The sequence below is a fragment of the Triplophysa dalaica genome, chromosome 17, assembly GCF_015846415.1.
Source record: "Triplophysa dalaica isolate WHDGS20190420 chromosome 17, ASM1584641v1, whole genome shotgun sequence".
Classification (NCBI taxonomy): domain Eukaryota; kingdom Metazoa; phylum Chordata; class Actinopteri; order Cypriniformes; family Nemacheilidae; genus Triplophysa; species Triplophysa dalaica.
Window position 1 is genome coordinate 9,747,858 of NC_079558.1, and position 25,606 is coordinate 9,773,463.

At 40.1% G+C, this 25,606-nt stretch overlaps 1 protein-coding gene across 2 annotated transcripts in view; it reads right to left on the reverse strand.

Moving 5' to 3' along the window:
- Window positions 1-11,209: 11,209 nt before the first annotated feature.
- rhbdf1b (rhomboid 5 homolog 1b (Drosophila)) overlaps window positions 11,210-25,606 on the reverse strand; it is a 36,518-nt gene continuing 22,121 nt past the window's right edge. For both annotated transcript variants that reach the window (XM_056771140.1, XM_056771139.1), the window contains 15 exons: window positions 20,238-20,451; window positions 19,108-19,314; window positions 18,310-18,432; window positions 16,655-16,818; window positions 16,263-16,514; window positions 15,715-15,826; window positions 15,566-15,640; window positions 14,771-14,932; window positions 14,559-14,659; window positions 14,408-14,471; window positions 14,211-14,305; window positions 13,878-13,953; window positions 13,594-13,694; window positions 13,295-13,448; window positions 11,210-11,919 (listed from right to left, as the gene is read on the reverse strand). In XM_056771140.1, the coding sequence (XP_056627118.1) occupies window positions 11,500-11,919; window positions 13,295-13,448; window positions 13,594-13,694; window positions 13,878-13,953; window positions 14,211-14,305; window positions 14,408-14,471; window positions 14,559-14,659; window positions 14,771-14,932; window positions 15,566-15,640; window positions 15,715-15,826; window positions 16,263-16,514; window positions 16,655-16,818; window positions 18,310-18,432; window positions 19,108-19,314; window positions 20,238-20,451 (2,320 nt within the window). In that variant the 3' untranslated portion in view covers window positions 11,210-11,499. The remainder of the gene's footprint in view (window positions 11,920-13,294; window positions 13,449-13,593; window positions 13,695-13,877; window positions 13,954-14,210; window positions 14,306-14,407; window positions 14,472-14,558; window positions 14,660-14,770; window positions 14,933-15,565; window positions 15,641-15,714; window positions 15,827-16,262; window positions 16,515-16,654; window positions 16,819-18,309; window positions 18,433-19,107; window positions 19,315-20,237; window positions 20,452-25,606) is intronic.

Genomic DNA, 25,606 nt, shown 5'->3' on the forward strand with positions numbered 1-25,606 from the left:
CTGGTAAAATCTTTTTGTTATGTTTGTGGTGCTGTTAAAGGTATGAGTAAAAGTTGAGAGCTATAATTACGTGTTACCATTGTCAATGTACATCTTATTAAAAAATATTTGTTACTACCATGTACTCTGTAATTTCCTGTTTATTTTTGCTTCTAATATCTGTTCTATTATTGAATTTACTGTACAGCTGCATTGCAACGAGGAATTAAAAAAAATAAACGTACAATATAATTTTGTAGTAATTACCATGTAAAAACGGTTTTGTAGAACTTGATGAATTTGATGCAAACTCGTTGTCTTGGCAAATATTTTTAGTTGCATTGACCAGGTTACTTCTTTTTTTTAGTAGAACCAACAATTTATTTTTGCATTTGAGCTGCATAGACTCCATAGCATTACTGTACGATAAATAAGAGAGAAACTCTTTAGAAACTCTCTCATTGTGTTTTGCATCTATTCATTTAGTTTTTCACAGAAAAAAATCGAGACAGTAGCCGGGTTTTCGTGTGGAGGGGGTCTTTTTTATGGGCAACTCTTTGGGCAATTGCTACACAGTTTATTAAAAGCTCCAGTTAAAAGCCGCTGTCATGAAAGATCCTTGAGAACATCTTGTCCCACTCAGGGTGAGGTCTGATGGTAGGGGAGTTTCTGCCCGTCTGTTGTGTTGTGATTCCATCACTCGTAGACTGTTCCAATCTCTTCTCCTTTAAATGTGTATCCTGGCTCCCTGATTCCGCTTTAGCATTACAATGGAGGCCTGCTGAGTTACCTCCCAAGGCTGAGCGGCGTCCACCGTTGTGTTCATTCACTGGGCTGACTCGCACTGCATTGTAAAGATCTTGTTAAGAGTCTGGACTGGACGGATGAGCCTCATCTTTAAGCGGGATACAATGCATGCCTGATTTACCATACGGTCGTGCAGCGGATGGCACGCCTGTTAGTTTTATGAGACGGCTCGAGTTGTTTGGGGCTTTCAAAGGCCACTTTTTGGATGCGTTACACTTGAAAGAAATCGACACGGATAAACTTTCTGGTTTGCGTGACGGGACACCCGTTAAAGTGTAGGGGAGACTGGGGCTGGTTTTCAAATGGGGCTCAGTGTATGGTTTTAAGTTAAAAGTTGCACATACATGATTTCAAAGATCTAGTTCCTCTTTGTTGGCCGAGACATGACATGCCCAATTATCAGTTTGTCGGAATAATCTTGCTGTGAACTTTCAGTTGCATTGTGTTTTGATGGGCCAGCGTTTGAGCACAACACTTGATTATCCTGTTTAAGGAGCCTCTCCAGGAACAGTCAGCAAAGCTATAATTTGGCTGGCAGGCTAGTCGGTGTGCCCGGCTGTAATTGGGTGAGTACTGTTACAGTTAAACGAAACCACGTGCCTGGTCCTTGGGAGGCCTTCTCGGACAAGTCTAAACTCGCCCGGGAGATGTCATGCCGACATCAAGCCCACAACCTTGCAATGGACGGTCATTGAAAGGATAGAACAGAACACGTAGTTCACGTTAGATGACTGATTATCACAAATGAAATGTCTGGTTAGCCTGACAAGTTTGTTATCAAAGTAGTAATCCAGGAAGTGGTGTTCTGCTCTGTTATGTCTATTTGAAGATTAATACAGACAGAGAAGCTATAGAACTGAACAGAAATGCGATTACTCTATAAGTGTGGTTCTCCAAAATAAAATTGTATATCTGCTCAAAAAGAGAAAGGAAGAACCAATCGGTTCTCAAGTGCATAGAACAAAAAAGAAAGGTCAAACAAATAGCCACAATTGTGAAACAGTGAAACCAACAATTAGAGTAAAGAAGGGTGAATGCTGCCATCCGAACCCGAAAAGCTTTAAAACAAAGACATCTAGACAAACCAAAAAACAGGAAGTGATAACAAGATGCAACTCTTAAAAACAAAATGTTTGAAAAACATAAAAAAGTGTTTTAATTCTTTGTGTGTGCAACAGATAGGCAAAATCCCTGGTGATGTTTTGACTCCCCCTTTATGTTCAAAGAAATGTCATAAAATCTGAGTAATCAGGTTGTGACTTTATCTTTGTGCCTTTAGGTTTGGTATGCTTAGATTCAGTTTTAAAAATGTAAAGCAAATCAAGACTAAATATATGGGCGATTCCATGCAAATGTCAACACTACCATGAAAAATAAAGATTTTACTACATTTACATTTATATTTAGTTATTTAGCAGACGCTTTTATCCAAAGTGACTTACAAAGAGTTTATGGAGCAATAAGCGATATGTCATACAGGAGCCATAATACATTAGGTGCCAATACAAACTAACTGGTTTCAACAAAAGCTAGACCACTACCTGTTGAGAGAAAGAGAGAGGGTTAGTTTTTTAACCTTAACCTTAAGGTTCTCACCATACCGATAGCACAGATGTCAACATGTCATGGTTTAAGTACCCATGTGATGCAATTTTAATAAGCATTTTATTATTTTTAATGCATGATTTTGCATAGTGCCACTGTCAGAATTGTTACATCCATAACGCTCCATATTCCCCATAAATGGGCAGATGAAAATTGATATATACATGTGACCCTAGATCACAAAACCAGTCTTAAGTAGCATGGGAACATTTTTAGTAAAAGACAAAATTACATTGTATGGGCCGAAATTATCGATTTTTCTTTTATTCCAAAAATCATTAGGATATTAAGTAAAGATCATGTTCCATGAAGATATTTTGTACAATTCCTACCTTAAATATATAAAAACTTAATTTTTGTGAATGAGTGGCCTGCTACTGTGCCCCTGATTAACAACTTCAAAGGCCATTTTCTCAATATTTTGAGAATACTTATGATTCCTGAGTTTTAAACGGCTGTATCTCAGCCAGATATTGTCCTTTTCTAACAACTAAACACAAATCTTATTTATTCAACTTTCAGATTATGTAAAAATCTCAATTTCGAAAAATCTACCCATAAGACTGGTTTTGTTATCCAGGGTCACATCTACTATTTTGTTTTATGAAAAGGCACCACTCTCCATTTATGGGTATCATTGCTGCTTGTGGTTTGCACATTTGAATACACAGAAATCCTCCAAAGTATCTTTCAAAAATGGTGTCATTTTTGTTACATCTATAATACACGTTTATTACCCTTTTTGAAAATAGAAAACTTATGCATAGGCAGGGTTTAGTCAAAAATAAGCCAAGAGAACTGATCACCCTAAATCTCCTCAACAATTCATGCTCCAGTCTTACATCTTTTATTATTGCAGCAGATGAGCTTTAATTAAGTACTTGAAAGTGTTTATGAGATTAATGTTCTTAATTTAAATGTAAATCAGCAGGCTCACCGCACACTTGTTTGCATGCATTGCAGACAGCATGCTTTCAGATCTTCATTTAGCAACATCATTCTAGCTTGCTGAAAAAAACAGGAACGCTTTGGTCCATGAACCACAGTTACGTAAATTGTGACATTCTTCACAGCCAAAGAACGTTCTTCATCATCTGTGTGCAGTCATGTGACCCTAATTTAACTTGACCGCCTCCCCCCAAAAACTGAAACGCTCTGATATCTCTGACAACCTCATGCCTTTCATAAAGCTGAAGCAGCACAGAATAACCTGAGACACAAGCCGCACCTCGTGTCCGGGCAAGCCCACACTTGCTCAGTTTACTGATTAGACACGTTAGCCGTGAGCATGAACAATGCATCATTCCTTGGCACAATGGGTCAAGCAGCGTTAGGGAGGTCCGGATCGAGATATTTTCAGTTTTTCTGGTTATGAGTGGATCTGTCATTAGAGCACGTTTGTGTGGGTGGCATCCAATAACATGTAGAAACCGTATTACATTTCATACTCATTTGAGTTCCTGAATCTTTAGATCGGTCTAATAATTCTTGGTGCATTGCATCACATAATCAGCACAGCATGTTTTCTGTAGCTAATAGACTCATTATATGTATTGATAATTGGATGGATATAAACAAACATCAGTTTGGTGTTCCGAGTGCTTACGTCCAGCTGAGCATCTGCTGCGTTGAGGTCACTCGTTTATCTCAGAAAGGGCATTGTGTGGGCTTAGAGGAGCTTGTTAAACTTATCCATAACTAGCAGAGATGTCATTTATCAACAAAGGCCTGTGGAGCCACATATGATGGGCTGAGGACCAGTGCTGTAGACAGAGATCCTGCAGCCTGAGGCCTGGATATGACAGCTGAGTGGGCAAATGAAAGAGCCGGGAGATGGAAAGCATGACAGTTAGGTCTTGAAACACAAGAAAAGGACTGGGCTGGCACACAGAAGAACAGGACTTAAAAGCTACACTCAAAAAAAAGTTGTTGAATGAAATTAATTGAATTAAGGAAAACTGTTCCACGAAATTGAATTACATTTCTCTAACAAAATCTAATTTGTTTGAAACGATTCATTATAATCTTGTTGTATGAACTTAATTTTTTTAGTAGTCTTGATGACATTAATTTGTGTCTTACCTACACTATAATAAAATGATATGTTAAAAAAAAAATTAATTTGTAAAATTAATTAGACATTATATCACTTAACTTTAATAAGCAGATGAGTTAGAACTCCGATATAGAAATGTATATATGTAACCGCCCACGACCTAAGGCAACGAATTTCTGAACAATGGTAAGCACAAAACTCAAAAATATAACAAACTCTTCAAAACTTTAAAGATAAATGAACATTAAACACTAACAAGTGTTTCTTTGTAATGAAAAATGCATGAAATAACACTTATTTAAGAAAATAACTCTCAAAATGCAGTTATACGCAAAGCATGCTTGGAAATAGAAGTCCTCTGCCCAATTATAACAATTTTATGTCAACAGAACTCCTTTATCTTGTCTCAACATGAATGGATTCAATTATGAAATCTTAAAAATCGTGTGTTGTGTTGATTTAACTTAAGCATGTTAAGTAAATTAAACAAGCAGTAAAAATCTTTTTTTGAGTGTAAATGAGTGGTTCACATGAACAGGTTGCGTAATCAGGACACAACGTCTCTCAGGGCTTTTCTTGGTAAAGTCTTACAAGTTAAAGTAAAATCTGTTTTTTGAAAGAGGACAGTAATCATAAGTCTTCGCCGTTAAATAGACCAGTTAGGCTGATCAAAAGTATTTGTCAGGTTTTGGATTCTGTTCTTCAGAGAGAAATGCTGTCATATTTTTTAAATGTGGTAAACTTCAAAAATAAACCACACATTTACAAGTTTGTTTTAGAATACTGTAAACGTAATTGTAATTATAATGTTTTGTATATATTTTATATATTGTTTTAAATATTTTTTTACAGTGTAGCTTTTTCAGAATCAGTATCAACTTCAGTGCAACATACTGTGGGGTTACATGTGAAAATTATATTCTTAACAAAATTCAAAATATGAATGAAGTGAAGACTACATATTTAAAATATCAAACATAAGTAAAACAGGAAAAGACATTTTGAAAAATGAAAAATCTTATTTGAAACCAAAAAGTTCTGGGGCACTATTGATTACTATAGTAGGAAAACCTGTGGTAGTCAATGGTACCCAGAAAGTCTATGGTTTCCCACAGTATCTTCTTTTGTGTTGATTAAGAATTTATTTTTTATGTATAATACACATTACACAGTATAAAGCTTTCTGTGCAGTTGGGTAAAGATCAGTAGTTTCATGTCCAAGATTACAATGATTATCATTCTGGTTAAATAGCATGTTTTGCTACTGAGCAGAATGGCTGTGCTGATCTATTAGTTAAACTAGTTCTAAACCTACATAAACCAGCTTGAACAGCTGGTTCTTCCCTGCATTTTTTTAAGCAATAGAAAAGAAACAGTTATGTTTATATTGTTGACAATGGGTTAAGTATTAAAAAGGTAAAAAGTAACTTCATTAAATATATGTATTATTGGCCTACACAGTTCTTAAGATTGTTTACATATTTTCCCTTAGAAAATGACTACTTTTTAGAGTAGAATGCTGATCTCAATTGGTTCATTTGGTACAGTATTTGCCTTACAAAAAAATAAATGAATAAGGTATTTTGTTCACTATTGATTAATAACGACAAACTAATCTAAAAGCTTTCACATTGAGATCTAAGCACTTTATTTAGCTTGTTTTGACAGATAACCCTTCAAATTCATCTACCTGATCCCACTTGCCCCTTAAAAGTGACAGGGGCTCAGCACAGGTGGAAAATAGGGCACGCTTTGAGACCAAGGGATCTTCTCTCTCTCTCCACTGAGCCATGACTGCAGTTTCTTAAACAGGTGCACGGTATCCATCCAGCACCCCTCCCCCAGCTCGTTCACCTGTAAGCCCCCTGACCTGCGGCAGTGGCTCTGGTGGTCTGCTGCGGCCTACGTGCTCATCTGAGGGACAATGAGGATAGACAGCCTGCCACTGACCACCTGCTGCGCAGCTGCCAGGTTCCTGTTTCAGAATCAGCTTTCAGTACCCACCCCCCATCTCTCTAACCCCTCTGCCTACAGTATGACGCTGGGATGGATGTGTGTCGCACACTGCTGTTTATCACACTCATCACGGCAGTGCTAGACATGACTGCATACTGGATGGATATAAAGTGGTGCTTTTCAGAAGGGGAAAAATATATTGTCTGGCAATCACAATTTTTTTGCTAAGGGAAGGAAGATATGGTGCAGACCGGACACAAACCTGTTTTACTAATGTTCAGATCACAGCCTAAAGGGACAGTTCACCCAAAAATATAATTCTTCAACATTTCCGCACCCTCAAGAAATTCACAACCTGTCTTACTTTCTTTCTTCTGCATAACACGAAGGAAGATTTTTGAAGAAAGTTGGTAAGGGAACAACACTGGGCACCATTGACTTCTGAGCGTTTCTCAAAATATCTTATTTTCTGTTACACAGAAGAGGTTTTTAACAACCTGAGGGTGAATAGTTTTTGGTGAACAATCCCTTAAAATGTCTGAAGCCCTCTCAAAACTACTTTACCAAGAATGTCAAACTTAACATGGCATTCATCTTGACATTTGCATTTAGATGGCAACTACTGTAAATAAAAAGCATGGCTTCAGCACTGTAAGGATGTCTCATCTCATTGAACAGTTGACCAAAGCTCGGGTTAATCTGTCAACAGGTGGAAGACAAAATATCCCCTCTCAGATCTGAGGAGTCAACTGTTAAATCCCATACATTTTTATAATCACCCAAGGCAAGTAGTAAAATATTACCTGGGGGTCAAAAACATACTGCAAGGTGCGCTGCTGTGGTCTGACACCACAATGAAAATCTGACATTCAAAACCTGGAAATGAACATGTAAATGTTCTGTAAATGATGTTTAACAAAAATAAAGAATTACGATTTGACACTGTTAAATACGATTGGACATTGATTTTCGCATCCAAAATTTCTGCACCTTAAAATAAATACGACCTCATGTTGTTGTCAATCACATTTATACACTGCATCCAATATTTTTATCCGTGTTAAAAAAAGATTTTCTGCGTTTTTTGCATCCATAGGAAGCACTGACAATTCACAGACAAACGTATAAACGAGCGCCAAATTTGATTGAAATTTTGGAATGTATGTGCAAAGACCTTTCGAGGTCACTGATTAAAACTACACTGTAATTTTACAGAACTTTGCTGTTATTTTCTAAACATTTTCACATATAATGTAAAAAGCTATTTAAAAAAATCACAGATTTTTTACGTATATTGAAAGAAATATTGAAAGTCTTTGACAGATCTTTAAGGTATTTTTGAAATACAGTAAAATATGTTTACAGTATTTTTACAGTATATATTTCTTGCAGCTTCCAGAATGGTTTTGTTTTTATTGGACTTTTTTAAACTGTAGGGAAAGCTATAACATATAGCTTAAGTATCATATGATATTATACTTTTAATAGACAAAGGAAAAACAAAATAACTTCTTTCCCTTCACTGATGCACACAATATACTCTCAATCAGGTTGGGACTAGGCTCAAATGCATAATGTCATTAGTGTTTTTGTCTAAAATGAAAAATTCTAAATAATCGTTTCACTCAAATTATTTCGTTTGGTTAAAAAATGCAAATGAAACATTTTTAAAAGGGTACCAGACTTCAGCACACACTTAAAACATGTTTAGAAATGTTTAAAGCAGGCTCTTAGTGCCTCCAGACTGAAGAAAGCCCTGTTGAAAAAGCAGAGGAGGATGTAAAAAAACAGAAATCAAGGAGAGAGAGTGAGAGAGAGACAGAGACTGTATCACAAATATTCACTCTATTGGTTGAGCAGTCCACTAATCAGCAAATAGCCGTTCTGCTCAATTGAAGTAGAGGGATTAGAAGATCTCCCTGCATGCTGATTTGATTCTGATCAATGATTTGCGATATAGTCCTCTTACCCTAAAATTACCATCTCTATAGGCCAGTGGTCGGAGAGGATGGGGACGGGGGGAGGGATGGCTAATTTCCTCTGAAGTGCTCGTGTGGGGTTTGATGTATAGAGCTGCTAAAAAGATCTGATTGCAATGGTTCCCTCAGCTGCTCCTTTGTCCTTATCTGAGTCGAGGAAACAGGGGTGAGTCAGGTCAGAATGACAGTGGACAAGTTAAAAGTTTAGCTAACCCAAAATTTTATTTAATTACGCTAATGTCTACCCTATAACTGCAAGATTTTTATGTTTCTGTGGAACACAAATGGTGAATCTGAGGAATATGACACTTTTTCATTTATTTGATATGAATTGGGATTGGGGCTGTCAAAATGACAAAAATGTGTCTTTAAAGAATTATAATCGTAGCCCGAAGTTAACTTCCGGTCTGTGTTTGGTTATCGGTCAGGCTAAAACAATTAATTTTATATTTAATTTTTACTAATATGTTATTGTATATTAATTGTATTAGATTAAATTAAAACTACTCAACAGTTATTGATTTTTTGCGGAGAGTCTCCTGAAGTTAAGTTTGGGCCACCTAACAGTTTTTATGTTGTGGCTGCTGAAACCGTCTATAATCTTCCACTCCAGTGAGCTGTGAACCACTGTGACCAGTCATTCAGGGAATTGAACTCAACCAGTTCAGTGTAGTTGCAAACAAATCATTCTGATCAAATGATTTGCATGAGTGATCAGACTAAAATGAATCTTTTGTTCACAAATCAAAAAGTTCCTTCTCCCATGAACCCTTGTTAATGTGTCAAGGAGAGCTGCGGTGGATGTCAAGATTCAAATAACTTCATTTTGATTGAATCATTTTGTTTTAATCGATGGCTTAAGTAAACTTGGAATATATGCCACCAGTGGTCCAATAACGTTAATCATTTTGAAATTTTCTTATCATTTTGGAGCTTTGGGGTTGTTTTATTTTTTATTTGGCCAAATTATCATAAAAAATATACACTGTAAAAAACAAGAAAAACAGAAATATACCGTAAAATATTTTTTTTCCCTGGAAAATTATAGGATATATTTAAAATACTTTCTCCATTTTTCATGTAAATGTGTTGCATCTTTCTGTAATTTTATAGTTTTTGACCGTATTTCAAAAAAAAAATTGGTTTAAAAAATCGGATATGTTCTGGTAGCAGCAGGGGGGGCAGAAATAAACTGTAAATTAAAGTGTTTTCCCTGTAAAATGAAAATGTACCCAATTTTTCTTGTAAATCTGTGGTCTTTTTCTGTAATTTTGCGTTTTACGTGGAGAATCTGTAAAATACAGAAAAATTTGGTAAAATTACAGGTTTTCGTTTACAGTGTAGGCTACCCTACAAGGTAAGGTAAAAGTTAAGGGAGACGTCCCACACAAGCCACAAGCTTTGCATTTAAATTCAATACATTTTTACAAATTATATCGCACTCATGAATCATCATCAAGCAATTTAAATTTTAAATTGTACCCCAAACATTGTAAGACACACCTGTAAATATTATGTCGGACTATCACAATATTCTATTGTGACTACGCGGTTATTGTAACCAAAATATATCCTTTAATGATATTATCAGCGCATCTGTTGAAATTTAGTTGGAATGATATTTGAAAAAATGTTGATAAAAAATGCTTACAGTCAGTTTTATTTTTGGTTATTTTGTTTTGCAAATGAATCAAAATCAAAATAAAGGGAGGCAAAGAGGTTGTAACCATTGTGGCTTTTAAGGTAAAACGTTTAATGGCTATGTATTAGCCTATTATCATATGTGTAGAATTATCATGATATTGATTGCATTTTAATATTACGGTTATTGACAATACTGTCTTGATATTGTGACACAGCTATCAATAATACAAGAGTATAGCTTATATATCGTTCTGTCCACAAAAGAAAGAAAGGGCTCACTACATGAAAAACTGTCCTTTTTTGAAGGAACTATTCCATTAATAACATAAAACACACTATGACCGCATGGAATGCTGGGCCTCGATCCTTGTAAAAGATCTTAGACTCGATGCCACTGCGGCACTGCTCACAGATCAGTGAACGGCGACAGAAGAGCACTTGAGTGACTGTTGCAGACCGGAGGCCAGCGCACACATTCATTAGCTCGCTTTTAATTACCATCTCGGCTAAACTAACGCAGGATTTGCTGTGTTGTGTATACTACATTAAGGAAACGGGGGATGGGAGCCTTTTAATTAGCATAGCTCACAATAGAGGAGCCTTCTTCTCTTGTTTTTTTATAGGAGGTGGAAGAGAGAGACGTTGGACCGTGAAGATGGAGCTCCATTAATGCGGTGATGTGCTCTCCAGACTCCAGCAGATCCTTCAGGCTGATGGCTGGCGGCGCGGTACACGCTAACCACGCGCGAACCTCCCCCACACACTTACAGCACAAAGAGCTGCTCTGAGATCAGGACCAATCATCTGTGCCTCTCTTCTGTCTGTCAAAGAGGGTTGAGATGAGTATGCAAACACATGCGGGTCTCTTAAGAACACACATGCACGTGTGTGGCCTCGGTTTTGGAAAGCCACGCTTTTTGAGGAACAGAAATTATATTATTTTGTATATTACTAGATATGTGCATACGTTTTGATGATCTTATGATGTAAAAGTTTTTAATGCACTTTTTGATGCATGTTTTCATATTTATTATGGCTCTGTTTCAAAACCAAGTCTATCCACACCTATGATGCTGCAACATGCTACCTATCTAGGTAGCTCACAAGGGTATGGAACGGAGTCATTATTATTTTGATCAAAAAAAGGCAAAAAATAGAAGAGATAAAAAGTGCGTAGACTTAGTCATTTGTTCACATTGTATTCTGTGTTACAAGCGGGCTGGTAGCTAAAACACTACCGAGATTAAACAACAATGAAGTAGGCATACACATACAGATTTGACCTAAAAGTGCTCCAATCTGAAAGATATGGCAGTAGTTGGTGTAGACTGAGAAGGCACTGTCGGAATAATCCTTCCCTCCTGGGGAGGTCTTTTTTATGACATAAAAAAACTAAAAAACAATAAAAACATATTTTAAAAGTTGTAAGTTGAAGAAAAGTTAAGAAACGAACGCCTTCCATTCTTCAAGGCATCAGTGGATGTGTGCATTGAGGTCGTACTTCTCACAGAACTTGTCCGTCAACGGAATGCATGTGAGAAGCTCACACCACTCGCATTTAATAGCGTAAACGTAGAAGAGCACGGCGAGGCCGGAGAAGATGCCCAGGAAAAGCGTGAGCGCCATAAGGATCTGCACCCGTTTGCGGTACATGTCCATGCGCCCAAAGCTGATGTAGGGCAGGAAGGCGAAGGAGAGGAAGAAGCCTGAGATGAATCCGCAGATATGGGCGAAGTTATCGATCCAGGGAAGCATGCCGACAGCAAAGAGGAAGAGCACTATGCATGAGAGCTTGGCGAAGGCTCTCCACGGTCGGGCCAGGATCGGCCAGCTCTGGAACAGCTCCACGAACAGACACGCCAAGATGCCAAACTGAGAACCGGCAGGACCCACCTGTCGTCAGAAGAAGAATATAGGAAGAAAGAGGGTTAACTTACATGCTTTATAGATTGACAGAGCTGTTCTAGTGTTTATCCATCAAGATGTTTAACTGATTGCAAATCGGAAAAAATGAATTCACAACTTAGTTTTTTGTCTTGTTGTCAAGTACAAAGATTTGAAAAAAACTTGAGAAAAAATTAACTAAGCTATAACGCTGCAAAAAAATGAATTTCGTACACATTTTTTTTTTTTTCTAGTACAAATGTAAAAAAAAAAAATAAATCAAGATACATTTTCTAGACCTAAGATATCCTGGTGTTTTATGTCCTATTGATTTAGTTACTTAGGAAAAAGGTAAAACAGACAAATGTCTCTTGTTTTTTTAGATATATGTAAGCTAGAAATGTTTTGTGAGAAGTTCATTTATTTGCTGGGTAGCTCTTGCTTTTTGAAAAAAAAAATTGCTTAAAAAGTTCAAATATTTGCCACTGGGGTACGAAAATTAGTACTTAAATTAGAATACTACCTCTTTTGCAGATGTTTTACTCCCTGATTCCTTTATTTATTTTTCAATGGAAACCAAAATGTATATATATCATATTTAATAAGAACTTCATCTTTTGCAGTGTGGGTGAAGGGGAGTTTGGGAGTATAATACTTTTTAAAGTAACTACTCAAAATGTTAATTCACATTAATGTGTTTCATATTCCTATTTTTACAACATGACAGGTTCAATTTATCAATAAATTAACCACTTTTAAACTAATATTTACAGAAATGAACATTTTGTCATTATTTACTGACCCTCTTGTCATTTTTTGACTTACTTTCTTCCACAGAACACAAAAGAAGATATTTTTAGGAAAGCAGGTATGCAAAGAGCACTGGCCCCCCACTCACTTCTATTGTATGGACACAAAAACAATGCAAGTAAAAGGATGCCAGTTAATCTTCAAAATATCTTTTTTTGTGTTCTGTGGAAGATCTTCTATCAACATATTTGACTATTTCATTTTGAATAAGAATAATGAAAATGAACATTAAGTGTACAAAAATAATACATTTCTTTCTTTCTTTCTTTCATTCCTTCCTTCTCTCTTTCTTTCTTACTTTCTTTCGTCACATCTCTCATTTAGTGAGGAAATAGACCCCTTGCCCCAAAAGTATTTGGGCACCAATTGAGCTATGCAATTTTGAGACAGCCTCTTATTTAGTCAAATTTCAATAATACACTGGCATACAGGTGGCTTTCAAAGCCACCAAACGACTGAAAACCCGACATCTCCACTTTTTTTTCATTGGGTCTTTTAAGAGTCTGGATCTGGCCTGCTGGCTGCCAGCTGAAGAGCTCTGATATGGACTAATGAAGCTGTAATCCTCCTGTACCTCAGCTCTGTATGGCAGAAAGATGGCACTGGCGAGGTTGCTCGTAATCCCACTAAGGATGTAAATGATGGAGATCCTCAGCCAGCCTGCTAGCTTCTCCAAATCCCTCAGAATGGTCATTTGGAAGAGCACAGAAACCAGACAGTGTAGGATCCTGCAGAGAAAACCAGGAAGTGGTTTAATCAAGCACAGCTTCACCTTTGTAAACAATGCATTCGGTAATCTGACACGGCATTTCATATATCGTTAAACTGTAATTGACACTGGACCCCCTGTGCCGAATCACACCTTCTACTCACCCAGCGTGCAGGAAGAGAGAGAGCCACAGCCGATAGAACTGGTCTGGGATCTCTGGGTTAAGGAAAGGCAAGAGGCCACACACATCATCCATGCAATGAACCTGAAACAGGCAAGCGCTTATCATGGTAATGAGCTTTAGTCATAAAATTCAATTTGAATCTATGCAAGACCTGCTGCCAGAGCTTTACACCCCCTGTTGGCGGTTTGTAAAATAACACATTGCACTAATGCATTACATCTCTTTAAAAAAAGCTCTCTATACAATAAAAAAATTCTCACAGACCTGGGAACAGAGCGTGGCCTCCTCATGGAAGTACCCTTTCATAAAGTTACAGTACTCTCTTGATATGATCTCACACCTGTTCAAAAAGAATGTTACATTTATTGGTCATGCACACAGTATGTTGCACAAACAAGAAATTATACAACGTTTCACCAGACGCACATGTCTGGCCCAAAGTTAAAGGTACTGTGTGTAGTTTTTAGCGGCATCTAGAGGTGATGTTTCTCTCTTTTTGGGGTGAACTATTCTTTTAAGCAGCATCCAGAGAGTGTGTCACAAGTATGAGGTTAATAATGGTGGCTTATGACGTAACAGGTGACTGTGGGTTCTGACCTTCCTTTGGTGCCAATGCAGCAGGGTCTACCAGTGATGACACAGTCAATGTGTGGCAGGTTAGTGTGATTCGCTGTGCTGTACCTGGTGCACACCTGAGAGGAGAACACAGCGTATAGGAGTACAGAATGATGTAATAAACTTAAAAGTTGTGGCCTATGGTCCAGAAACACAAGGATTCTCTGCGTCATACTCACTGGCCACTTGGTGATGTCATCAGGCCACTCGTGAGGAGTCACAGATGCGGGCTCTAGACAAATCCTAACATCATAAACATGTGAAATAAAATCATTTAGCAATAAACAGTGTTGATGGGTGAAAAAAAAGAGAGACGTATAAGTGTTGTACCTGGGGTCTTGATGGCATACAGAACCATACTGACGCTCTTTTTCTTCCAGATATGGAGCACTTGGGTGCTGAGGCCATTTTACCCATAGTGCCAGTGTACTCTGAGGACATGCAAATTGAAGCAAAAGGTCATTTGAATGAAAACAGGTCAAGCAAGTGCATTACAAAAGATATGTGTCATGAAGACTGTGAGGTAAGGTGCAGGAACTGACTGAGCACTCCTCCTGCGAGGTCTGCACGCAGCCCGATTGGTCGTTGCGGACACAGCACGCAGAGTGACGCTCGCTCTGCTTTTTTTCCTGAATGAAGTCATGCACCTCCTGATCCTGCCGCATGCAGGGCGAGAACTTGGCACCGAGGTGAATGAGCGCCTCCTGCAGGACAATAAGAGGAAATGGTCTTAAAAGCAATCTGGATGACTTGTAACAAGTTAAGGAACAGTTCACCCAAAAATAAAAATGCTTCAGTTACTCACCCTGAGGTTGTTCCAAATCTGTATAAATGTCTTTGTTCTGATGAACACAGAGAAAGATATTTGGAAGAATGCTTGTAACCAAACAGTTCTTGGCCACCATTGACTACCATAGTAGGAAAAAAATGTAAATTTCTCTGTTCTGTTGGACACAAAAGAAGATATTTTGAAGACCGTATGAAAGCAAACAGTTTTGGGGCACTGTTGACTACCATTATAATTTATTTTAACTATGGTAGTCAATGGTGACCAAAAACTGATTACAAGTATTCTTCCAAATTTCTTTCTTTGTGTTTATCAGAACAAAACATTTATACAGATTTGGAACAACTTGAGGGTGAGAAAATGATGATAGAATGTACATTTTTCGGTATTATGATACAGAGACCAATATGATACTGATATGGAAAAATAACAGTGATACAGATCATTTAACACAAAATCTTGATACTACAACATTTTAATTTGTTATATAGTAGCCGTAGTTGCCGAATGCAATGCAATTACAGGTTATAAATATTGCAAATATATTCACCGAGCTTGGTCCAACCCAAAAGTTTTCCTGCTGCACAAACTTGACGTTTTCGTAAACTCCTTTATTTCGTAAGACCTGCAACAGAAATAATCGGTTACACACCAAACTGAACACAAAGACACCTTAACAAAACATTCAGCATGGCTTACAGAATCTACTGTCTCGTGCTGTGAAAAGCCCACAGGCGCGATGCCATAGATGCAAACTGCCAAGATGGTAATCAGCAAATGAACAAAGGTGATCCAGTAAGTGAAGAAAGGCCTGTGTGATGAGAGAACACTTATTCATCAGGCTGTACTGTACTGAAACCTATAATTCAGTACCTGAAACAAGCAATTATTCTGAAAGCATTGTGTGTGAAGGAGGAATGCTTTTATTGTTAACTGTTCATTAGAGATCTGAAATTCAATTTCCCTCAGAGTTTGTGAAGTGTTAATAAAACCTGTCTGACTATTACACCTGTAGAACACAAAAGAAGATATTTCGAGAAATGTCTTGCGTCCATACGATGGAGGTAAATGGGGGCCAATGTTGTTTGGTTACCAACGTTACAAAATATCTTGTTTTGTGTTCTGCAGAAGAAAGAAAGTCATAAAGGTTTGGCATGACAAGGGGGTGAGTAAATAATTACATTTATGGGTGAACTAACCCTTTAACAACATTATTAAAAGAACCCATAACGCTGTTTTGACGTTACCTGTGGTCATTCATATCTTCTATTTGTCTCTTCACATAACTGTCTATGCGTTTTCGGTAGGTGCGGTTGGTCAGCCGGCCCACCATGCCCAGCCCGTATGGTCGCTTCTCCTTTGCGAAGAGTTTTTTAACAGGCACGGTTATACGCTGTCCACGTCGCTGCCCGCTAACGCTGACCACTTCCTGTCGTAACCGTACTTTAGGCTGAACCAGTGCGCCATCCTTTTCTTTACGCCAGCCCCGCTCAAGGGGCCTGTATATGAGGAAATGAGATGGAAAGACGGACAGCGGAGCTTAATAGAAGAAAAATTCACTAGAAGAATCTTGATTGTAGCTCTTTATAAAAGTGCATGTGTGTTGTGTTGTTAGTAAGCGAGTGCATGTGTGTCTCACAGCATCAGATGACTCCTCTCTAGTTCTGTCTTATCTAGGGCACTTCCTGTCAGATCCCTGTCATCTGCCAATGTGCTTTCATCAGTTTCTTTAATGACGGCCTCAGAAGGCAATTCGAACACCTCATCTGCGTATGTGGACAGCTCTTCATGAGGAATACCATCCTGAAGGGACACAAAGACTGAAATAAGCTCAGAAACGAAACCAATTTCTTAATCAGTATTTATATAATTTATATACTATATAAGAAGCATTGAGAAACATCAACATTTGTTTTATGTCTATTTTCCTTATTGACAAATACAAGTATATTTTTTCTTGTTTTAAGCATTAAACAAAATGTAAAAATAATTCTATCTATATTTGAGTATATTACCATTTTGATTTTATTGTTTTTATTCATTTTCTTCAGATTAATAATGTTTTAATCTTTACATATTTCATGTTTCTTTTTCAACTAAATTCAGACAGTAAGTAAACCTTTCCTATAAACATTTTGACGTTATCAAAGACATTGATCTGTTTGTTTGACACTGGCTTAAAAGAGTAGTTCAATATAAAATAAAAACTTCATGATAATTCACTCACGCAAATGTCTGTGTGTTTATATCTTCTGTCGAAAACAAATTGTGGCTTTTGAGGAACGTTTTCTAGGGTTCTTATCCATATAATGAACTTAAACGGGGGGGCTGTTGGATAAGGTACAAATTTCAGTTTAATAGGCCGATAAAGAAGGGTGTTGTCTAGCAAAACGATGAGTCATTTCCCAAGAAAAACGAAAACTCTTCTCAAAAAGAGCATCAATTTGTTATTGACAAAAGTAATAAACACACTTATGGCTTGTATGACATGTGAGTGAGTGAATTATCATGAAATTTTAATTTTATATTGAACTACTCCTTTAAAGGGACAGTTCACCCAAAAATAAAGATTCTCTCATCATTTACCACCCTTGAGTTGTTTCAAATCTATATAAATTACTTTGTGCCCATGAACACAGTGAAAGATATTTGGAAGAATGCTTGTAACCAAACAGTTCTTGTCCACCATTGACTATCATAGTAGGGAAAATTACGTAGTCAAACGTGTCCCAGAACTTTGTTTTCCAAAATTCTTCAAAATATCTTCTTTTATGTCCAACAGAACAAAGAAATATAAAGAGCTATTTTTCTTTTAACTGTTTGGTTACTAGCATTCTTCCTTTTTGGGTGAACTGCTCACAGGATGATGTTGATCCCGAAAAGACTTGTTGTTGGTTATTACTTGTCTGAGAGTCACTAACATTTATTCAGCCATACTGTACTTTCATCATTTATTCACCCTTATGTTATTTTAAACATGACTTTCTTTCTTCGGCAGAACACAAAAGATATTTTGAAGAATGTTGGTAACCAAACAACATTGGCCTCTATTGTCATTGTATGGAAACTGAGACATTTCTCAACATATCTTCTTTTGTGCTCCACAGAAGAAATAGTCATATACAGGTTTTCAACAAAATGAGGATGAATTCATACATAAAATACTAAATACTACTAAATCTTAATTACTTGGACAGCAATTTAAAAAGGTTGATGTCTTTATAGCAACCTCTAGGTGGCAGCATTGAGATGTATAAAATCATTGTAATGACATGTTTCTGCAGTTTTCTTTACCTTGGCAAAGAATGAGGTGTCCAGTTCATCTGGAAAATCCACAGTGTCTTCATCCAAGAAACTTGCTGCGTTAAAGCTTCGCCGGTGAACTTGTCTAAAGGTACTTTCCCGCAAAGAGCGTCCCTAAAACACCCAGCAACTATCATCATCATCAGTTACAATTCTTTATCACCATCCTCACCCATACAATAATCATCAATGTTCATTAAACAAATAAAAAATGAAACATCTGTGAATATCTGCAACAATAGGTAAGAAAGATGAATTGTGCTTTTCAATCCAGCTGTGCCGTTGTTCCATGAATGAGGAGAGATACCTGAACCTGCACTAGAATATTCTATCTGACCGACAGCTGAAGATTCAATCACAGCCATCTGTCAGCACTGATACAAACCTATGGGCTGGTCATCTGGGCAGAGGAACTAAATGGAAGTAGGCCAAATCCCAGGCCAGAGATAAACATTTACATAACAGATTATACGAGTGAGCGTAATATTTCTTGTTTATTACCAGGACGTCCAAGTGAGCCTCCAAAATAATCTAAAGATTATCAAGATAATCACTGCGTCTGATTTATTGGATGCCCGCTGCTTTCCTACTGTGACATTTACGTCACAATGAGTATTGACTTAAAAGGTGAATAATCCTGTTATTTGTTCTTATCTGCCATTGATTTGTTTTGTCTAGTGGTTGTGACCCTGTTCCACTGTTTTTTGGTCTTGTTTAGCTCAATCATCTTGTGCTCTGTGATGGACTGCACATGTGGGGAAAGAGAGTGGTCGGCATTGCTGTATGTACCTTCACCAGAGCTGCAGCCGCCCTGAAGCCCATTTTGGCAACAGACTCACGCTTGCGTCTCCGGGGAGGTCGATTGAAGCCGGAACGGGAGCTGGTGAAGGAGCAGAGGGAGGCGGCGCACGGAGTGATGGGGGTCTGTGGTACGCTGAGGCCGTCCACTTCCTCTATGTTACGGAACGCTCTGCCCCGAGCCAGCGGGTCTACAATCTGCAGAGACCAAACAATGAGTCACGATCATTCCAATGTGTCTCTTCCAGGCCTGTGTGTATTACAAGTTGTGTGTATAAACTGTAAGATGTCTTTAAAGTGCAAAAGCAGATGAGTAAATATTTATGTGTATGAATGTCAGAAGTTTGTGAAAACAACGTTGTTTTTCTGGTTTCAGGTAGAAGAGTGGCTCTGTGAGCATTATATATAAACCAGTAATGTTAATTGGCAATTAAAGGGATAGTTCAGAAGAATGAAAATTCTGTTCAGGAGTTGTATTATCTACTGCTTTATTTTTTTCTTTCTCCTTATTTTGTACAACCATGGAAAAAATCAAGAGAGCATTTCAAACTTGTATTTATTTGATTCTGTGAACTACTGAGAATATTTCTCCCAGATTTCAATACAAATATTGCTTCTTGAAAACTGGAGAAACAGTTTCAAATAACAGAAAATTTGCTCTGTATTTTGTCAGACCTCAAATACTGCTAAGAAAACAAGTTCATATTCACTTTTAAGCAATACAAACAATACTATTTGTACATGTATTTAGGAAATGTGCAAAAATAATGTTTGATCACAGTTCTCACGTGTCTTGTCAGTCTTTCACATTGGTGTTTGATGAAGTTATGTCACTCGTGAGGTTGGATTTTGTTGAAATTCAACAAACATTGGACTGGAATGGGCACAATACATCTAGAAATGTTGATTTAAGGAAAATTTGTAATGATTTCATAATTTTTCACGGCTGTATACAAAAGGCAGCTTTGACATCTAGATGAGTAATCGATGACCAGATCCATTTGTAGGTGAACTGTTCCTTTAAATCTACTGCATGTTTGTTAAAATTTGCATTCCGACACTCATTTGTGTAAACAGAAATGTAGTCACACTAAATCTGTCCATGTTTAAAAACAGCCTACCCTCTGCATGCCATGTTGAGCGGATGGGATGTATAGAGGAGGAGGGGTCTCTGTACTGGTGATGGAGAGATTGTCTTGACTGGAAAGGTCCATTTCACGGATCACCTGCGGCTTGAGCTTGCCGTAACGCTGGGTGCAGTGCCGCAGGCTCTTGCGCTGCCATTTCTGTGTGGCATCCACGTCATTGCTGACCCCAAACCAGTCTGCTGTGCCCCTGCAGTTAAAACAGCATTGATTCATTAGCATAATGCATCACACTCAAAACAATGAACTGTCACTGCTGCTAGCTTTACTTAACCCATCCTTGTTCACAGTACAAAAAGAATGCAAGTAACTGAATTAAAGTTCTATCAGCTTCACTTAAGTGTAAATTGACTGGTCAATTTAACATTGTAGAGTAGAACGCAAAACCCTGTAATATTGGATCTATTGTTGAGTATTCTTAATATAAACAAGTAAATTCAACATGACTGGTTGAGGGGGATTTTCAGTTCCCAGCATGCTTTGCGTAAGACGGCATTTAGGCCGTAAAGTCTGTATATAATTTATGTATGACAACAAAATTGAGAAGGATAAATATTGAGTTTAGCTAATTTAAAATTACTGGTTCACTCGGAATGGTTTGGATTTACTCAAAAAAGTTTTGTCAATATTATTTATGTTACTTATTTTCTTCATAAAACTAAAGTTGTATTTGTTCAAATTACTTAATATTGTTGTGTGGAACAACTTGACGCAGCTTTTTTTAATTAATTAAAAAAATATATAGTGCAGTTATACCACACCAATCATACAAAGTAACAGGCTCTCAGGAATAATGGAAAAGCAGGAACATTTAGAAAATAAAGAGTCAGAACAAACCATAAGTACTCTGTCTTACCCAATAAAACATCTATGGTCAATCACAAACAAGTGTAACTCTTAAACAGTGTGTTAGAGATTGAACATACGGCAAGACTTTTGGAATAATTCTTATAACCAAACCGATCTCAACACCCATTGACTACCATAGTAGGAAAAAAACAATGGAGTCAAAAGTGCACCAGAACTGTTTACTGACCTACATTCTTCAAAAATGTCTTTTATGTTCAACAGAACAAAAAAATTGTAAACTCATTTTTCTACTATGGAAGTAGTTTTTAGGTGAAGTATCGCTTTAAAGCTTTTAGGTATAATGCATTATTAAGGGTTATTAAATGATATGATGCATGATGATAAGTCATAATGTGTGTTGTTATACATTCAATGTCGCTGTAAAGAATTATAACCAAAATAAAAATGCTTAGTGTAACAATGAATTAATAAATGTTTGAGCTGTCTTAACTGAAAACTCCTTGCCCTCACAGATCTTAAATATATCAATGCCATTGTTTTGCCTTAAGATGGACACCATTAGTGTTTGTTTTTTAGTAATGTTTGTGAAAACTACATAAATATATTAATTTAACTAAGGCCTAGTCCTGGTTTAAGCTGATACCTCTCCGGGAAACCGCCCCATCACTTAAGTTACAATTATTCATAAAGACATTATAAGGTGCATTAATCAATGTTATGTTATTTAAGATCACTACAGTAATTCAAGTTCATTGTGAATTACATTTACATTTAGTAATTTGGCAGACGCTTTTATCCAAAGCGACTTACAGTGCACTTATTACAGGGACAATCCCCCTGGAGCAACATGGAGTAAAGTGTCTTGCTCAAGGTCACACTGGTGGTGGCTGCTGGGATCGAACCAGCAACCTTTGATTTACCAGTTCAATGGTTTAACCCACTAGACCACCATCTCCGAAATTAACGTCTTGGTTACATATGTAACCTCAGTTCCCTGATGGAGGGAATGAGACGTTGTGTCGAAAACGACAGATGGGGTTCGCCCTTGAGAAGCAATCAACTATGACTACTATAGAAAAGGCCAATGAAATTTGCCGAATGAAATTTGCATGCCCCCGGATGTCCGGTATAAAATGAAGCCGGCATGCAGCATTCATTTACCTCTTGTTCTGAAGAGCCTGAGAGCCTCTCACGACTGCAGCAGCATACGATACGTGTTTGTGGCATAAGGGACACAACGTCTCGCTCCCTCCATCAGGGAACTGAGGTTGCATACGTAACAAAGACGTGAGCGCTACTCTCAATCAGAGAAGCGCTGCAGAGGCCACCTCCTACCCGTGGGGAGGAATATGGTGGATATAAGTATGGTCTCGTCCTTGGAGTAGAACGCATGGAACGTGCGGACTACGTAGTTAACCGCGAGGTGGAGGCCCACCTGGGGAAGCTCATGGGTTACCATGTGTGGGAACTGTTGCCATGAGGATATATCAGACGGAACAGCCCACGTGGGGGTGTTACTCCGTCCGATAGCACTAGGTCCGGTTAGAGCTATCTGTGATAGTTCATATGGTATCCCGGCCTAAGGGGGAAGGCTGCTCTGCCCAGCCAACCCCCGGGGGTTGCTTGCTTAGTGATGGATGGAATGCCTGTTCTTAACCAGTGTCTGGGTAAGAAGGATGGTTGGTGAGGTACCAGTTTCTTAACCATGTGTTTGGGTAAGAAGAAAGGTAGATAGCACACTGACCCAACCTCTTGGAGGGTGGGAAGGTGCTTTCGCAGGCATACGCCCCCCCGGATGCCAGCCCTACATGTCGCCACGCAGGACGTGGGCTGACACCGGGTTTACGCGAAGGTTGTAAACCCTTGCGAAGGTGTTTGGGCATAGCCCAACCCACAGCTCTAGAGATGTCTGCTAGAGAGGTGCTTCTGGCCAGTGCCCAGGAGGTGGCTATGCCAAGTGTGGAGTGAGCCTTCAGTGGGCATGGGAGATTCTGAGATCGAAATGCCGTCGTAACGGCATCCACGACCCAGTGCGCCAGCCTCTGCTTGGAGACAGCCTTCCCCTTCTGCTGTCCTCCAATACAGACAAGGAGCTGGTCAGAGCTAATGAAGCTCTGCGTGCGGTCCAGGACACAACATGGACGGGGTTGGGTCTTCCTCCCAGATGGGGAGTGCCTGCGAGTTCACCACTTGGTCCCGAAAGGGAGTAGTGGGAACTTTGGGCACGTATCCGGGCCTGGGTCTCCAGTTACCAGGGCCGAATTTAAGGCAATCCGGGGACGTAGAGAATGCTCGGAGGTCCCCTACCCTCTTGAGCGCCAACAGGGGGGCCGTCTTACTCAGGTGAGGAAGATCGGAACCTCCGAAGGGCTCTTGGACCCACGTTAGGGTCCAAGAGGGTATGGAGCGGAGATGAGGCGGATTCCGCCCTCTCCCGTTCCTTAGGAACCTGGTGACCAGGTCGTATTGCCCTAGAATCTTTTCATCAACTCGTGATGAGTGGCGATAGCGACTACATACACTTTCAGTGTGGAGGGGAGATGTTAGTCTCCAGTCTCGTAAGAAGGACAACACAATCCTGATCGAGCACCTCAGTGGGTCTTTCTCACTGAGAGAGACACCAGGACGAGAAGAGGCACCGTCTAGAGGCGTGTAACCGCCTAGTAGATGGGGCCCTAGCCTTGGTGATGGTCTCTGCCGTAGGGGTGGAGTAGCCATCTCAGGATCTTCTCGTCCCGTCTAGAGACCAGACATGTTTGTTCCAGAGGTCTGATCTGGGATGCCAGAACGTGTCCTTCCCCTGAGAGAGCAGAATGGTTCAGGGGGAGTCGCTGTCCAGAGCATCAACTCTGAAGCCAAGTGGGTTAAACCAGTGCGGTGTAACCAATAACACTTGGTGCTCCTCTTCCCTGGGGGGGAAGGTGTGCTTCCGCCTGTCAGCTGAGCGCCAGGGCATCCGTGCCGAGGGGGGCCTCGGTCAGGGAGTACCAAAGCAGACAACGGATGGTGTCGCGGGAGGCAAAGAGGTCTATCTGTGCCTGTCCGAACAGCACCCAAATGAGCTGGACCGGGGGTGGAGTCGCCACTCTCTGCAAGGCGTATACTGACGAGAGAGTGCGTCGGCTGTCTGGCTCAGTTTGCCTGGGATGTGTGTGGCCCGCAGAGAGCGGATCACCTGCTAGCTCCACAGGAGGAGGCGTCGGGCAAGTTGTGTTAGCTGCTGTGAGTGTACGCCACCCTGGCGATGTACGCTACGGCTGTCGTGCTGTCCCGGAGGACCAACACATCTGGCCCTGCACTAGAGGCCGGAGCCTTCTCAGCGCAAGCCGCACAGCCCACAACTCTAGGCAATTGCATGCCAGCACAGACGGGGGCCTGTCCAGCGCCCCTTTACTGCGTGCCCATTGCACACTGCACCCCACCCCTGCAGCGAAGCGTTCGTCGTCACCACGACGTGCCTCGTAACCTGCCCGAGGGGAACCCTGCCCGGAGGAAGGTCATGGAAGACCAAGGGGTTAGGGTGCGTCGGCAGCAGGGCGACAGCACCATGCGCCTGCTGTCGGTGTGCCACGCTGTCCTCGGAACTCGACTCTGTAGCCAGTGTTAAAGCGGTCTCATGTGCATCAACCCGAGGGGTGTATTACCCCCGCGGAAGATGTCATGTTTCCCAGGAGCCTCCAGTTAAACACTGACTGGGGGCGTGCTGCGGACAGCTGCGCCGTCATGGGGACAGAGTTTAGTTCCATACCGAGAAAGAGGATGCTCTGAAACTTGGGAGAGTCTCTGGCGAACTGGATTGAGTAACCAAGACGGACCGCCCGCATTGGCCAGTGAGACAGTGTGGGCAGCTCTCGAGCTCCCAGGGACTGTGACAGGGTGACCAAGGGGACGGTCTGCTTCATCATTCCCACGGGAGGTGGTTTGTCGGCTGGCGGAGCTAACCATCTGTCGCGGGGGTCCGAGGAGGGGGCACAGGAACCAGAGCCGATGTCGAAGGGGTCCTGGGTTGCAGGGAAGCAGAAGTCACGCGGGATCTCGGATGCCTCTAGGCAGCCAAGTCGCGGCGTGAAAAAAATGTTGCTAATTGCCACTGTCTGCTTCACCATCAAAAACCGCTGAGCGCAGTCCTCGACGGTGTTACCAACAACTCACCTTGCGAGATGGGTGCATGAAGAAAGCGGACTTCCTTGGTGTCACTTTTCTGCACAAGGTATAGCCGGGGGTGTCTCTCCTGGACCACTACCGTGGACATCATCCGACCCAGGGCCCGTGCCGCCGCCTTGGTCGCCCGTAGAGCGCTGTCAGCGGCGGCAGAGAGATCCTGCATTATACCCGGGTCGGCCTTACCCTCGTGGAGCTCTCTCAACGCCTTGGCCTGGCTGACCTGCAGGATGGCCATGGCGTAGAGAGAGGAGGCAGCCTGGCCCGCTGCATTGCAAGGCTTTCGACAACAGTGATGCTGAAGTCTTACGCGCTTTTGGGCGGTAGGCATGGCCGATTCCCCCGCAGGTGGTAGCGGGCGGACATTCCACCTG